General features: G+C 36.1%; 3 protein-coding genes and 1 pseudogene across 6 annotated transcripts; 2 read left to right on the forward strand and 2 right to left on the reverse strand.

The window, feature by feature from the left end:
* Positions 1–493: 493 nt before the first annotated feature.
* LOC125421636 (uncharacterized) lies at positions 494–1962 on the reverse strand (annotated as a pseudogene).
* Positions 1963–2608: 646 nt separating this feature from the next.
* LOC107414953 (uncharacterized) lies at positions 2609–4121 on the reverse strand. Its single transcript, XM_048470137.2, has 2 exons — positions 3684–4121; positions 2609–3522 (listed from the first exon to the last, which is right to left on the reverse strand). The coding sequence occupies exons 1-2, from the start codon at positions 3843–3845 to the stop codon at positions 2965–2967; spliced, it is 720 nt and encodes a 239-aa protein (XP_048326094.2). The 5' UTR covers positions 3846–4121; the 3' UTR covers positions 2609–2964.
* A 4732-nt stretch (positions 4122–8853) lies between these two features.
* Positions 8854–11837, forward strand: LOC107414917 (uncharacterized). 3 transcript variants are annotated; one of them, XR_009640323.1, is made up of 5 exons: positions 8854–8994; positions 9813–10356; positions 10538–10603; positions 11072–11129; positions 11241–11837. XR_009640323.1 is itself a non-coding variant. In XM_016023126.4 (2 exons), the coding sequence occupies exon 2, from the start codon at positions 9818–9820 to the stop codon at positions 10253–10255; it is 438 nt and encodes a 145-aa protein (XP_015878612.1). In that variant the 5' UTR covers positions 8854–8994; positions 9813–9817; the 3' UTR covers positions 10256–10509. The 3 variants fall into 3 exon arrangements, 1 of the variants encoding a protein (XP_015878612.1); XR_003055228.3 differs by lacking the exon at positions 10538–10603; XM_016023126.4 differs by lacking the exons at positions 10538–10603; positions 11072–11129; positions 11241–11837 and having other exon boundaries at positions 9813–10509.
* Positions 11838–11975: 138 nt separating this feature from the next.
* Positions 11976–14938, forward strand: LOC107414980 (pathogenesis-related thaumatin-like protein 3.5). Of its 2 annotated transcripts, XM_016023210.4 has the most exons (4): positions 11976–13660; positions 13872–14142; positions 14244–14536; positions 14630–14938. In XM_016023210.4, the coding sequence occupies exons 1-4, from the start codon at positions 13162–13164 to the stop codon at positions 14653–14655; spliced, it is 1089 nt and encodes a 362-aa protein (XP_015878696.3). In that variant the 5' UTR covers positions 11976–13161; the 3' UTR covers positions 14656–14938. The 2 variants fall into 2 exon arrangements, with proteins under 2 accessions (XP_015878696.3, XP_015878694.3); XM_016023208.4 differs by having other exon boundaries at positions 14244–14938.
* Positions 14939–15024: the final 86 nt, after the last annotated feature.

A 15024-nucleotide genomic window follows, 5' to 3' on the forward strand; every position in this document is an offset into this window, starting at 1 on the left:
ATTTTTAATATCTAAGATGTATATTAACTTGCTATGGAATATCCAAGTGCTTTGGTATCTTTTTCTTTGTCTCCTAGAATATATATATATATATATATATATTATAACATTTGCCATCAACAACAGATAATATATTCTATTCCAATTGAAGTCAGCATCACAAAAACGAGTGAACAAGGAATCTGCATTTCTTGTTTTTTCTCATATACAACACATGTCCTTTTTTTAGTGCAAGAATGTACGTGTCTGATTGACAGAAGCCAATAGAGCAAGACTTTTTTCATCAAACACGCATTAAACAATTCACAACACATGCTAAGATGATCATTACATTTAATTCAAGATGTTTCGTAGTGCAACATAATTTCACCTAACAAGCAATTCATTTCGACTTCGATTGAATGTGAACTGCTTCGTCCCCTGTGATCCATGTTATGATTTGCTAGACTTTGCTATAAGCCTAAAATACTAGAACCATATTGTATTTGTTGGGGGAATATAAATCACTTATATCATATTAATAATTTTAGAAGACCTTTACATATAAATAGCATACTCACATGTTGCTACAGGCACCTAAGACATCCTAAACCGGGCCCACATTAGCTCACTACATTTGGACACCACTCACACAAATTAACTCTATCAAAACTTGCTCTCACTCACACTAACCGAGATACTCCTTGGAGCACACTTTTAGATACTCACACCAAAAGTTCTACCAAAACACTAACTGAAAGCCTCTTTGGAGCTCACTTAGGCAGCTCATATTACATGGCAGTCTAGCTGCCCTTTTTATAGCATGCCCATGTCGGTTTAACAACTCACTCAAAGCTTCTGGATTTCTCCTCAAAGTCGGTGCAAACCTTAGATATTTTTTTCACCAATTCCAAAGCTTTACTTGCCGTCCAATTATATAATTATAAAAACCAAAATCAATGTTGAATATCCTTCAGTATTAGCTGAATTGGTTACAGACACTGCTGGTTTTCACTTCCCGAGTTCCTTATCTTTGTGTTGGTCCTCATCACAAACCCTAATACCCCACCCAAATTCAAAAGTGGCGTCAAGGAAATAAAGCATGAAAAGCAAAACAAAGCAAGAAAATAACATGGGAATTGGCCCAAAGATCCAAAGAAACAAAGGGAAAGAGAAGTAGAAGGCACGCAGGCCAAGAGACCAGAAGTAGCTACCCCTGTTCACATTCCTTGCATCATATTCAACAGTGAGATGGTGATGATGTTAATCCTGAAGCATCTCCTTGAAAGGAACATTGATGAGGATGCTTGCATGGCTATAGTACCTAGTAGACTGCACGTTCAAAAGGAATGCCACCAAGAAACAAACCAATATGCAGAAGAATTTGATAGAGAAGCTAAAATCGCTTCTGTCACCAAATACAAAGAAAGTCGATCTGTCTTTGCTTCCACTTGTCATCAACACGGCAATGAGGAAACTAAGTATGATTGCTGTTGATGCCAATAGGGTCGATACCATTATGTTGTTTCTAAGCGTTTGGACTGCAAGAACACCAGTCTTTAGTGGATCCTGCAAAATGGAGAGAAAAAAATTAAAAAATGAATTAAAAAAAAAATATATGTATGTATATATATATATAAACAACAACAACTTAGATTTTTATTTTTTGTCAAAAACAGAGAAATAACAGAGTATCAAAGAAAATAAAGATTAAAGAATGGCGATTGAGGGATGCTTGGCTTCCGTATCGAATTGTGAAGCCACCAAGACTGTTGTTGGTGTCAATGCCATCAATCGCCGCTTGTGGGTTCGTGGTATGATGGAGGTAAAACACCCCTCAATCACCATTCTTTAATCTTTGTTTTCTTTGAATTTACTACAGGACTGATTGATGCTAAAGTCTAAACCATGTGAAACCTCACCACCTTTTTGGAACTCGAGGAAAGCATAAACAGTCACTATCTTAATTGATTCAAGTGTCATGATCAAATCAAGCTAAAAAACCGGAAAAAAAAAATAAAAGAAAAGAAAAGAAAATAGGGGAGGGTCATCATCAAATTGAATAATGCATCAAACTAAAAGTTCTCTTCCTGGATTTTTCACAAGCAAGTTTCGTAAACAAAGTCATGCATAATAAGTGCGCATGAACATGGGTCTGAGACGTAATTAAAAAAAAAAAAACTATTACTTGGGGTTTGCTAAACGAAGTTAGGCAGCGTAAGGAAGCACCATCTTTTGTAATTGACTTTGCTTTGTCACAAAGTGGATGAATCTGAGGAAATTTTCACACTTTTCAGAAAAAGTAATGGTTTAACCTTTTGTTAACGTTATTAATATGCCATGTTGTTACTTTTTCAGCCCTGTTGGACTAGGAGTAACAGTTACCACTAATATGTTCTTCAAGATTTTTCAATTTTCCTTTTTTTTTTTTTTTTTAAATTTGTTTTACAACTATGGTTGGATTTGAAATCACTTGGAAACTTCGTATAGTGTTTGGTATTTTCAATGGCTAAGATATATTTTAACCTGCTACGGAATATCCAAGTGCTTTGGTATCTTTTTCCTTGTATATATAACATTTGCCATCAACAACAGATAATATATTCTATTCCAATTGAAGTCAGCATCACAAAAAACGAATGAACAAGGAATCTGCATTTCTTGTCTTTTCTCATATACAACGCATGTCCTTTTTTAGTGCAAGAATGTACGTATCTGATTGACAAAAGCCGATAGAGCACGACTTTTTTCATCAAACACGCGTTAAACAATTCACAACACATGCTAAGATGATCACTACATTTAATTCAATATGTTTGGTACTGCAACATAATTTCACCTAACAAGCAATTCATTTCAACTTGGATTGAATGTGAACTGCTTCGTCTTTTGTGATCCATTTTATGATTTGCTACACTTTGGTATAAGCCTAAAATACTAAAACCATATTCTATTAGCTAGATTGGTTACAGATACTACTGGTTTTCACTTCCCGAGTTCCTCATCTTTGTATTGATCCTCATCTGAAACCCCAATACCCCACCCAAATTCAAAGGTGGCATCAAGGAAATAAAGCATGAAAACCAAAACAAAGCAAGAAAAGAACATGGGAATAAGCCCAAAGATCCAAAGAAACAAAGGGAAAGAGAAGTAGAAGGCACGCAATCCAAGAGACCAGAAGTAGCTACCCCTATTCACATTCCTTGCAACATATTCAACAGTGAGATGGTGATGATGTTGATCCTGAAGCATCTTCTTGAAAGGAACATTGATGAGGATGCTTGCATGGCTATAGTACCTAATAGACTGCACGTTCAAAAGGAATGCCACCAAGAAACAAACCAATATGCAGAAGAATTTGATAGAGAAGCTAAAATCGCTTCTGTCACCAAATACAAAGAAAGTCGATCTGTCTTTGCTTCCACTTGTCATCAACACGGCAATGAGGGAACTAAGCATGATTGCTGTTGATGCCAATAGGGTCGATGCCATTATGTTGTTTCTAAGCGTTTGGACTGCAAGAACACCAGTCTTTAGTGGATCCTGCAAAATGGAGAGAAAAAATAATAATAATAATTAAAAAAATTAAAAATAACAACAACAACAACAACAATTTAGATTTTTATTTTTGTCAAAAACAGACAAAATAACAAAGTATCAAAGAAAACAAAGATTAAAGAATGGTGATTGAGGGGGTGTTTTACCTCCATCATACCACTAACCCAGAAGCGGCGATTGATGGCATTGACACCAACAACAGTCTTGGTGGGTTGCTTGACAATTCGATACAGAAGCCAAACATGGTATGCAACCATGACAGAGAGCCCTGAAGGAACTAAAACGTAATCCAAAAGCCTCTTCTCCATTGATGATATGCAAAAAAAACCTTTCAATCCTATCAAGAACAAATCTCTTTTTATCTCCTTTCTTTGATGATAGAGAGAAAACAGAAAAGGAGAAAAGAGAGGAGAGAATCCAAGTGTAATACGGGTGTGGTATTTGTGTGTTTTGTGGTGGACTCAGTAAAAATATTTTGTGTGAATGGCACAGAGGAAATGAAAGGCCAGGCCTTTTTATAGCAAAACAAATACAAATTACACACTTAAAAAGTGGGACCTTTTGCCACTGGTTAATTGGATACACAGAAAGAGATAGAGAGAGAGAGAGAGATTAGGGTAAGACTTTGGAGCAAATGGAATTCACACGTGGAGAGAAAAGGAGGCTTTGATTGCTAAAACATCACGCACCCCCACCTCCATTCCCAACCCACCCACTGAGCTCACCCATAACCCATGACACTTTTTCTCTTTTCATTTGCCTCAATTTAACACTATAGTTATGAATCTGGTTGGAGCTGCCATTAAATTCTTCAGCTGTTTTTATTTTTTTTTATTTTTTTTTCTTTCTCCCTTCAACGAGGTCAACAACAAGCGCGGCCATTTACATTTTTCTTCTTGCTTTTTGTGGTTTCTCTTCTCTTTCTTCACTTTTGTCTACGGGATAAAATATTCACAATAAAAAAATAGAATGAATAATGATGTTGTTTGCTAGAGAATTTTATTTGTACTATTCTACCTTTTTGGCCATGTAGGTCTAGTTGGCCTGTGGATAGATATTTGCAGTTGGATTAGAATAGGCTATTAACCTTGTTAAAAGTTATAAGAATAAGTTTAAACATTAAGATATTTCAATCTTTATCCTATTCAAACTCATCTATTCTAATCTTTATCCTGTTCAATTAAACTATTTCGATCTATTTATTTGAACCGATCTATCTATTCCAACCCATGTTCTATTTAGCCTATGTCTAGATATTTGAAAGGATTAGTGTCTTCATGGTCAATGTAAACAATAAGGTAAAGTGTTTTAGCCTACTAAGATCTATTCATCCCTATGTGGTTGGAACCATCATTTACGGTTTGGCCCTGCTTGGTTGGAATCATCGTCACATAGTTGGATTCGATCTTATGAGGTTAAATTCTGCCTCACTCAGCCATGGGGGTGGAATCAGCTGCAAAAGCTAAAGTTTGTCCTACACGAGCAAGATGAATAAATATATATTCGGCTATCATAACCGTGGAATCGGCTTTACACGCCAAAGTTTGTCCTACACGTGCAAAATGAGTAAATATATATTCAGCTATCCTTACAATAATCGTTCATGAAGGGGGACTCAAATCAAGTAGGTAGGATTCATCTCTATTATTATAATAGGACAAATTGATAAGGCCAAATACTTCATTGCTTGGTCCGAAAGATCCATAATACTGTAAGAATCAAGGATACACACCAAGGAAAGATTGTTATATACCGTGAGTATTCTGGAGTAAGATACAACCTTACCTTGGGCGTCTAAGTAATTTAATTAAGGAAAAATTCCTCTTACCTCAATAATGGCAAATCTTGCATATCAAGGAAAAATCATAAAGATGAAAATAAAGATACTAAATTAAGGATACTTTCCTTAATTGAATGAAAAAGTATCTTTGTAGTCTAGTTCATTAGGGTTAGAAAATCTAGTTCAATTACACTTTATAAAAGCTCATCCCACAACCAGATCAAGGTATATGCGTATATAAGGTATCAACTTGGCAATTATCATACTAACTTGAACATCAAAATATCTGGCTGTACCACATGATATCCTAAAATTCTTCACATCTTCTATTTTTCTTCTTGCAAACACTCTCTCAAGAAGTTTCCTCTAATTTACATCAAGATCTCTAGGTTAGATTTGTGTATCAACATTTTGAAAATGCAAACGACATGGACAAAGCCGCTTCTTCTTAGATTATTATTATTATTATTTTATTTTATTTTGTCAAAATTGGAAGAGTTATTATATATTATAATTATTATCGTTTTCCATTAAAAAAAAAAAAAAAAAAACACACATCAAAATTCTATTTTAAGCAAAATTGTAAAAGTTGTTATGTTAACCAATGCGTTTAATATGTTAAAGGTTATACATCGAACACCTACCTTTATCATTAATTCTAATTCCATGTTCTACTCCTATGATACCTGCAAATTTTGTAACCTTGACAATGAAAAGGTCTTCTTTTTCGGATGGTGGTTATTGTCCTGCACTAAAACACTTATAGGAGGAAAAGAGTGGCTAGAGTTAGAATTAATGTTCATTTTGTTCGTGATAAGGTAATTCAAAAGAAATTGGAGATTCGTTATATGCCTAGTTCTGAACAAACTGCAGATGTCTTAACCAAAGTTCTTCTGTCATCACAATTCCTGCTGCTATGGTCCAAACTCAATCTGAAGGCATCCCCATTTCGCTTAAGGGGAGAATGATAAAATATCATAACAGATTTAGTTAAGATAAGTTATTATATTTGTTTAAATATTTAAACCTATTTAGTTAAGATAAGTTATTATATTTGTTTAAATATTTAAACCTCTTTGTTTATGTAAATCTATCTGTTTTTAATTTCTATATGACTTATCTCATAGTCATTGACTCTTGTATAAATATCATTACGTCAATAAAACATATTCATTCCAGCCATATTAATACAAAACCCGTTTACATTCAAAATGATCAAATTTGTGACTATTGACAAAGTTCTTTTATTTTTCTGTTTCTTCTCTTTTTCTACTTTGGATTTCCTTTGATTTTATATCTTGGTTAAAACAATGAATCAGATAACCAAGAATGGGAAAGGGACACCAAAAAACAAAACAAAAATGCAGTTGTGTACAAAACAAAAATGCAGTTGTGATTAAATGAAACAACTTTAAAGCAAGGAATAGAGGATTCCCAAGTTGAAAGAGTCGACTATTTTGCTGAATTTCTAGAGGCCCAAGTGTCATTGCCCAATTCCCTGCAAGATGATAACGGTAGGAGGAGATTACAATGACAGCATGAAGATGATAACCCGTCAGTCTTCTAATCGAACTTCAACCCTTCACCTTTAACGTTGTTCTTGTTGCTGAAGTAGTAGTGATCTCATTAACAATGTCCAAACTAACTACATGTGAAACTGTTTTCTATGCTTCTCTAGACTAGAGAGCCAGATCCATTATTGAAAATAGAGACCGAATAGAATAAAAAGGGCCAAGGTGGTTTTTTGTGAGTTAGCAACACACTCTGACACCCATAGTTTATGTGCAATTCGTGTTTTATTTTTATTTTTTTTATTAATTTATTTTACTAAATTTCAGATTTCAGCACGAAAATTCTAGTATAAAATTGTTGGGCTTTAATTAAAAGGTTTCAGAAACTTATATGTGTTTGTTATGATAAATAAACAGACAGGGAGTAGCTCCAGCTACAATTCTCGATTAAATACCCACCATTTTATAACAAGCTTCTATGCCCCCATTCAATATGTCACAAACTCACAATACAGCATGTAAAATGTCTTCAAGCCCAAAAATGTGCTGATCTGGGTCAGAAGCCCAAGAAATGCAGAAAAGAACAAAGCCCAAGAAACGACAAGTTGGGTTAGAGGTATAAGCCCAAAAGCTAAAGTTTTGGGCCAATCAAAGACCAAAGACGAATGTGAAGGTTGTTGTAACACGCGTCGAACGGCAATTGGCCTAAAAACGTGGTTAGATACATACAAAGTTTTATGAGGAGAAAGAAAGAAAGATAAGTAGAGAGAGAAAGAAAATGCGTTTGATGCGTTAAAATTAAAAAGAATAATAATTTCAAAGAGAAAGAACCGTTGCGATGGGACACGTGTGAGAAATTAAAAAAAAAAAACCAGGTTTTGTCAGTGGCTTCTTTTTATTTTTTTTATTTTTTTATTTTTTTCTTTTTGGTGGTAATTGTCAGTGGCTTTACCTAATAGTATAAAATAATGAAATATTAGGATTCGCAATTAAAGCTAGAAGAGAGAGAGAGAGAGAGAGAGAGAATAATACATGAGATTATCCAGACTTGTTGGTGGAGCAGCTACAAATGCAAAATACCGAAAGTCAAGGGACTTAAGCCCATTGGGTCCCACATTCACCAAAAATAAAAAGCAAATGAAAAAAAAGCCCATTGGGTCCCACAACTAAAGGACCTTCCTTCTAATTCACACCTGCAATTTCTCATGAAATTTCACCCTCTATTTCTCACATCCCATTTGTCGTTTCGTTTGGGAAATTCGTTGGGTTGTGGGTTTTGGGTAGGGGTGGGCTCGGTTCGGTTCGGTTCGGTTTTGTGATCTTTTTTAAACCGAACCGACCGGTTCGGTTTGGGTTGGGTACAAAACCGAACCGAACCGACCGTTACATTCAACCCAAACCGAACCGAACCGAATGAATATTTTTCGGTTTGGGTTGGGTTCACGGGTTGGGCTGGGTTGGGCTTTCTGATGGGCTTCGGCCCAAATTTTTTTATTTTTGGTTTAGGCCGGTTTGGGCCTTATGATGAACTTCACTTTCAGCCCAATTTTTTGTATTTTTGGTTTGGGCCAGTTTGGACCTCATGCATATTTCATGACTAAACCTTCACCTTTGGATTATTATGGGTCGGTTCGGTTTGGGTTGGGTAAATTTTCTACCCACCCGTAACCCGAACCGAAAACCACGGGTTCAATACATATGTAACCGAACCGACCCGTTTAACAGTTAAAAACCAACCCAAACCGACCCAAATAGTTCGGTTCGGGCGGGTTGGTCGGTTTGGGTCGGGTTTTGCCCAGCCCTAGTTTTGGGTTGAGAATTGCAGTGCAAATAATGTATAATCTGTCATTCAATTTTTCTGATGATAAAAACCCAAAACCGAAAACAAGTTCAACGTCAACTCCCACAGTTCCCAACCTCTATTTATCTATAAATACCCACTACCCTCCTTCTCCTTCCACGTTTTTTTGTGTTTGCTTTTTTTAGGCTTTGAGGATAGGGAGAGAGAAAGATAAAGGTTGAGTCTTTCAAGGGAGAGAGAAAGAGAGAGTTTCAAAGAGTTTGGTGGTGCGCTTGCGTTAGGGAGGTTCTCTGGAAGGCTCAAGCTCAGTTTTTTGTTTTTGTTTTTGTTTTGGGTGTTCTGTTTCTATAACTGCACAAGCACAAGTAAGTTTCATTTTTTTTTTTTTTCTTTTTTCCTTTTGGGTTTGTTTTAGATATTTTTGTTTATATTTGGTTATATTGTTATGAATTAGTTAACATCTGTTCGTAGACTTTTTCCTTATTTTTGTTGCTTAGTTATTTATTAAAAGAAAGTAGAAAAATCTTCTCTTTTTTGTCATAATTTTATTGTGGGTATACAGCCTTTCAATATTATGTCGCACATCCATTCTTCAAAATATGAGTTTGGGTCCAGATCTGTTGCAAAAATGGGTTTTTATCCGGATATGGTGACTGATTGTTGGAGGAAGTAAACCTTTTTCGGCTTCTTCTTTTCTTATGTTTATCTCATGTTTGATACACTAAAAATTTGCTCTTGGTGAGAAACCTATGTTCTGTTTTGAGCAAATAACACCGTACCATTTGGCTAAATTGATTCTTTGAGGAGAAAAAGTATGGAAAATTTGAAAGCAGGACCTTGATGTGTAGCCATGCTTTAAAGCAGTTTCCTTTTTCCTTGTAAAGAGGAACTTTGGTTGTAGGTATACAGGATATCATACATTTGTTTGAAATTCTGTATGTTAGCCTTGTTGGATTGATATTGTCAGAGCTTTACAGAAAGTTAGCTGTAATTACGAATAAATCCCATATAATATGCAGAGAACATAACACTCTCATCTCTGTATGGAAACATAGAGGTTCGACTTGTGTCAAAATTTGACCAATTTCTATATTGTGCTGCTGGGATCTGGAGAGCGGTTGAGGCAAAAGGCCTCTGAGTCTCAAATCTTGGAAATTGACTTTTAGAATTTGTCAATTTGCAGTAGCAATGGAGGTCTGTGGCAAATCTGGAGTAGCAGGGCCTGCTAAGGTTATTTTTCTGTCAACTATTCTGGGCCGTGACGGGTCAATTCCTGTTCACAAATGCGACTGGAAGTGTGAAAATGAACATGTCTGTGGTAATATGTATCGCTGCAAACTAACTGGACTCACTCACATCTGTGACAAGAACTGTAACCAGAGGATTCTGTATGACAACCACAGCTCACTCTGCCGGGCAAGTGGTCAAATTTTTCCCCTTTCAGCAGCTGAGGAGCAGGCAGTGAGAGGTGTCCGGAGGAAACTTGACTCGGAGAATTCACCTACTGATAGCTGTGGTTTTAAGCGCAGACGGGATGCACAGTACCATCCTTCTCCTTTCGAGAGATCCTTCTCTGCTGTCAGTCCAATCTGCAGCCAAGTTGGAGATGGCATGGATATGAGCTAGATTTATAGCATAAATGAAGGCTTCTATTGCTTATCTTAATCTTGTTCCCTTTCAAATCTTTCCTTTTCTATTCACGGACAAATTTGGACAGTAGAACTTATGTGAGTACGTAAAATGGTGGACCTAATGTGTCCTACCCGTCTGTAGGAACAATCTATATTTCTTGTTTTCTTCTTTTATGCAATTTAGAACTTCTATTAGCCTAAATATTGAACACAGGATGTTAATCGACACATGTTTAATTGCTTTTGAGACTTGCATTGAGTTATGTTCTTTTAACAGGAATCGGGCCATAATCAGTACAGGGTACTCTGGTTATTTTCAAGACTTGTTTGATGATTTTTTTAGGTTTGGCAACTTTAATTGTGTACTTATTTTTTGGGTAACCCTTGTTTTAATTCTTGTATATCTTAATCTCTCTTTCCCTGATTTGTATAATTATTTATTCTTTCTTTACTTTCATCACGTTCAGCCTATATTATTTTAAGTCCCTTACATAAAGGTTGATTTGAGTTGTTATTTGATGGAAACATAATGCAATTTATCTGTTTTGCATTTTCTGAGTTTGTTACAGGTTAAAGACGAATGATCCAGTCTCAATACTTCTATTGTTTGCATTGTTGTCTATTGTTTTTTTGCTTGGATTGATTTGATTGATGAATTTCTGAAGTGAATGTCAATTTTGCAGGGATTGAAGCATGTGCTATTGTGGAGAGATTAAATATTCTTGTTCTAAAAATAAATATTTTTTTGGTCTAGAAGTTTCCTGAGCTGGAATATGACGTTCTGATGTATATTCTTTTTCCTTCCATGTAGGTGAAATTATTATCTCTGGAAGATGAGAATGAAGATACACCTAGCAACACTGATGATGGTATGTTTCTAAACATTTGACATGTGTCAAGGATTTCATCTTATAGATATAGCTAGTTCATCAGCATCCTACTGAATTCAAATTTAACCTGATATTGTTATTCTTGTGTAGGCAATATGGTAATATTTTTCTGCATTAAAATTCTTCATTTTCCTCTTTACTGCTTGGTTGGAGGGAAGACAATCTACTTGTTTTCATATGCTCTATTGCCCATATGTTTTTATCTACTTGTTGGCATCTCTACGACTCTTGTCATACCAGAAGAGTTGATTTCAAATTTGCTTGAGCACGTTCTTCTATTCTTGCCTTGCTTTCGTGTCAATCCTTGATCTTCTCCTGGCAGCTTGGCAGCTTGGCAGCATCCAATTTTAAGGGAAGTTCAAACTAATTCTGGCACTTTTGTATACCGCCTTTGGTTGATATAGTTTGTACGGTATATGAGTTACGCTTTTATTCCTTTTTTCAGGGTGTCATTTTTGGAGATAGGTTGGTAAGACTTCAGCTGGCAAATCATCGTCTTGGCTGATGGTGAAAAGGAAAGAAATTATTAAAGTGATGGTTACAAACCTTGTGAACCTTGCTGATTGTGATCAAGTCCAGCTAATCTATTCATACAAAGCTGTAGTTTTATGTGAAAAGGATGTAATTCAACTTTGTGAACATTGATGGTTTACCTTATTAAGGTGTGGTAGCTAAAAACTTTTTTTATTTCTCTCTTTTGGTATACTGAGTTTTATGATGAGGTATTTACCAAAAAAGAGTTGCATGATGTGGTTTTAGATCCTTTCATTGGATATACGGCATGTGTATGGTCTTTGTAAACCTTGTAGCTCTTTTTTATTATTATTATTATTTTTTTTTTTGTGTTAAACTATGTTGTGTGTCATCATCTGGTCGTCAGAGTGACGTTTTCGCATTTGGTATTGTCCTGGTGTGAAAACAGCTTAAGATCCACTCCATTCATGATGTTGACATTTGGTATATGGTGGAGGTTTTATCATTTATGTTTTCGGGATTTCCACCTGAAAAAGGAGAAGGCAAAATAAAACAAATTCTCTTGGGAAAAAAAATAAATAAAAAAGGAGGTTAACTGGGGTTAAACTTGTTTACATGTTGGGGAGCATGTCGTATTATAGATAACAAGTGATGCGCATGGATATAAATATTTGTAAAGTAAAATGTCAAGCTAAATATAAACAAATAAAAGAGTTGGCCATTTTAGCATTCAAATTTTGTGTGAAACCCTTTTGTAACAAACAGTATAAAACCCACCGAAACATTTTGTCTGCCAGCAAAAGCTAAGTTTAAAATTCTTGGGTATCTAAAATCCTATGGTAATGGGACGATGTATATTTTCCCACTGAAATATTTACCCATCCAGCAAACGCCTCTACCAAAAGGTTTAATCAGTTTCTTTTACCCCAAAAAAAAAAAAAAAAAAAAAAATTGATTTAATCAGTTTCCTATAGGCATAGGTATTATACTTGTACCTAGTGCTAGGGGTGAACCTAGATAGCAAATTCTCGTCAAAAAAGAGATCTAACACATGATTTTAATTCCATCAATCTAGTCTTTCTTTTGCTACCAAGAATCCCACTTCTCTTTATCCGAGGGAAGTTCTCTGACTTTTGTATATCAGATGGGTCGGAGTGCATGACGATTTTGTTTGAAAGAAAATAAAAAAGAAAAAACCTTGGTTATGTAGCTTTCATGGTTGCATAATATGTTATATGTCCCATGCAATTGCAAAAGAAAGGAATTTCTTCTTAACGAGGCCATCCAGAATAAAAGAAATACTAAACCCAAAAACCTCATCTTGCGGCTGAAAATTTCCATCAAAGCAAACGTTAACTTGGTGGACTTGTATTGTATCTCCATGCTACACAATACCCTCCCTCCCTCCCTCATTCTTCAAATTACAAATATCCAATGATTTCTCCTTTGCCATTCTCACCACCATTTTCCGTACCATATTAGAGAAAAAGGCAAAAAATAAAACAAAAACAAAACTACCTGAATCCTACTTTACCCCATGCAGCTGATAACAACCCGACCTATCCCTTTTTTTTCATTATTCATTGCAATTTCATTCCTCTTCTCTTTTTCCTTGTCCTACTCTAACACTTTCACCATCATAAACAACTGCCCTCATACCATATGGCCTGGTACATTGGCTGGTTCAGGAACTCCTCAACTTCCAACAACTGGGCTTCAATTGGATTCAGGACAAAGTATCAGGATTCCTTCTGTTCCAGGTTGGTCAGGAAGAATATGGGCAAGAACTGGTTGCTCATTTGATGAGTCAGGGATAGGAAAATGCCAAACAGGTGATTGTGGAGGAAGGCTGCAATGTGATGGAAATGGAGCCACCCCACCTGCATCACTCTTTGAGATAACCCTTGGCAAAGGCACTGACAAAGATTTCTATGATGTCAGCCTCGTTGACGGCTACAATCTTCCCCTCATCGCCTCACCTCATGGCGCTCACGGTGTCTGCAATGTTACTGGCTGCGCTTTAGATATCAATACTGGTAAAGGATTTTTTTTCTTTTTTTCTTTTTTTTTTTGGCCCTCTTGCAAACAAGTTTTTGGGTGCTTTGTGGTCTTCTTTTTTCTTTTTTTTTTTTTGCCCTCTTGCAAACAAGTTTTTGGGTGCTTTGTGGTCTTCTTTTTTCTTTTTTCTTTTTTCTTTTTTTTCTTTTTTTTTTTCTTTTAACAAAACGAATTAGATGTGTTAAACAGGGTGCCCAAAAGAGCTTCAAGTGGTGGGTGGAGAAGGTGGAGATGGAGGGGGTGTGGTTGCTTGCAAGAGTGCTTGTGAGGCATTTGGGTTAGACCAGTATTGCTGCAGTGGGGAGTTTGCTAACCCAACGACTTGCAGGCCCTCTTTCTATTCAACTATTTTCAAGAGAGCCTGTCCAAGAGCTTATAGCTATGCTTATGATGATGGAACCAGCACTTTCACTTGCAAGGCTTATGAATATTCCCTTGTTTTCTGTCCTAAAGTTAATGGGTAATTACCCTTCTCTAAAGAAATACATTTTTTATCCCTGTTTCTTCACCATAAAACTTTTTGGATTTTTTCTGATATGACCTTGTGATTTCTTTTGGCAGTATAAGAAAACCTGATAGTACATTGTCTCCTCCAACAATACAAGAGCCTCCTCCAACTCCAATATTTCAAGAGCCTCCTCCAACTCCAACATACCAAGAGGCCCCTGCAACTCCAACATTTCAAGAGCCCCCTCCAACCCCAGCATTTCAAGAGCCCCCGGCAACTCCAACATTTCAAGAGCCCCCTCCAACCCCAACATTTCAAGAGCCCCCTCCAACTCCAGTATTCCAAGAACCCCCTCCAACCCCAGCATCTCAAGAGCCCCCTCCAACAATACCATTTGCCCCCAGAGGTGAGGAATATCTTGCAAATGTTTCCTCTTCTAGCATGCTCTTACCAGTTCCAACGCTGTTCATTCTTCTGATCCTCAACGTGATTTCTTCAGCATATCTGGCAAATCAGGAACCATGAACCTCAAATGGCTATGAAAAAGAGAACCTTACCATATGGCTTTGATGGATGGAAATCTTATTAGAGTTGATCTCCTTGGAAACAGGAGCAGCTAAGAACCAACAAGAAAGAAAACAGAGAGATTTATCTTGAAGAGGAATTGGAAATGTACTATTCCAAACACACAAAATTAACCACAGATGTGTGCTTCATCATTAAATTACTTAGTCATATATTCAACTTAGCATTATTCTGGTAGACAATGTAAATATTGCAAGTAATGCAAAGAACTAAAGATTATACACATACCATCTTCATGATCCAAAATTAAATCGAACTTGACCTTCTAATTAAATTCCAAGGTTGGCTTACTAATAATGAGAAATCAGT

The sequence above is a fragment of the Ziziphus jujuba genome, chromosome 8 (genome assembly GCF_031755915.1).
Source record: "Ziziphus jujuba cultivar Dongzao chromosome 8, ASM3175591v1".
Taxonomy (NCBI): domain Eukaryota; kingdom Viridiplantae; phylum Streptophyta; class Magnoliopsida; order Rosales; family Rhamnaceae; genus Ziziphus; species Ziziphus jujuba.

Excerpts from the sequence above, each read along its gene's own strand:
- LOC107414953 (XM_048470137.2), bottom strand. The coding sequence starts at position 3,845 with ATGGAGAAGAGGCTTTTGGATTACGTTTTAGTTCCTTCAGGGCTCTCT. Across the intron at positions 3,523-3,683 it reads GGGTTAGTGGTATGATGGAG|GATCCACTAAAGACTGGTGT; the intron begins GTAAAACACCCC and ends TCCATTTTGCAG.
- LOC107414917 (XM_016023126.4), top strand. The coding sequence starts at position 9,818 with ATGGAGGTCTGTGGCAAATCTGGAGTAGCAGGGCCTGCTAAGGTTATT.
- LOC107414980 (XM_016023208.4), top strand. The coding sequence starts at position 13,162 with ATGCAGCTGATAACAACCCGACCTATCCCTTTTTTTTCATTATTCATT. Across the intron at positions 13,661-13,871 it reads CGCTTTAGATATCAATACTG|GGTGCCCAAAAGAGCTTCAA; the intron begins GTAAAGGATTTT and ends TGTGTTAAACAG. Across the intron at positions 14,143-14,243 it reads TTCTGTCCTAAAGTTAATGG|TATAAGAAAACCTGATAGTA; the intron begins GTAATTACCCTT and ends TTCTTTTGGCAG.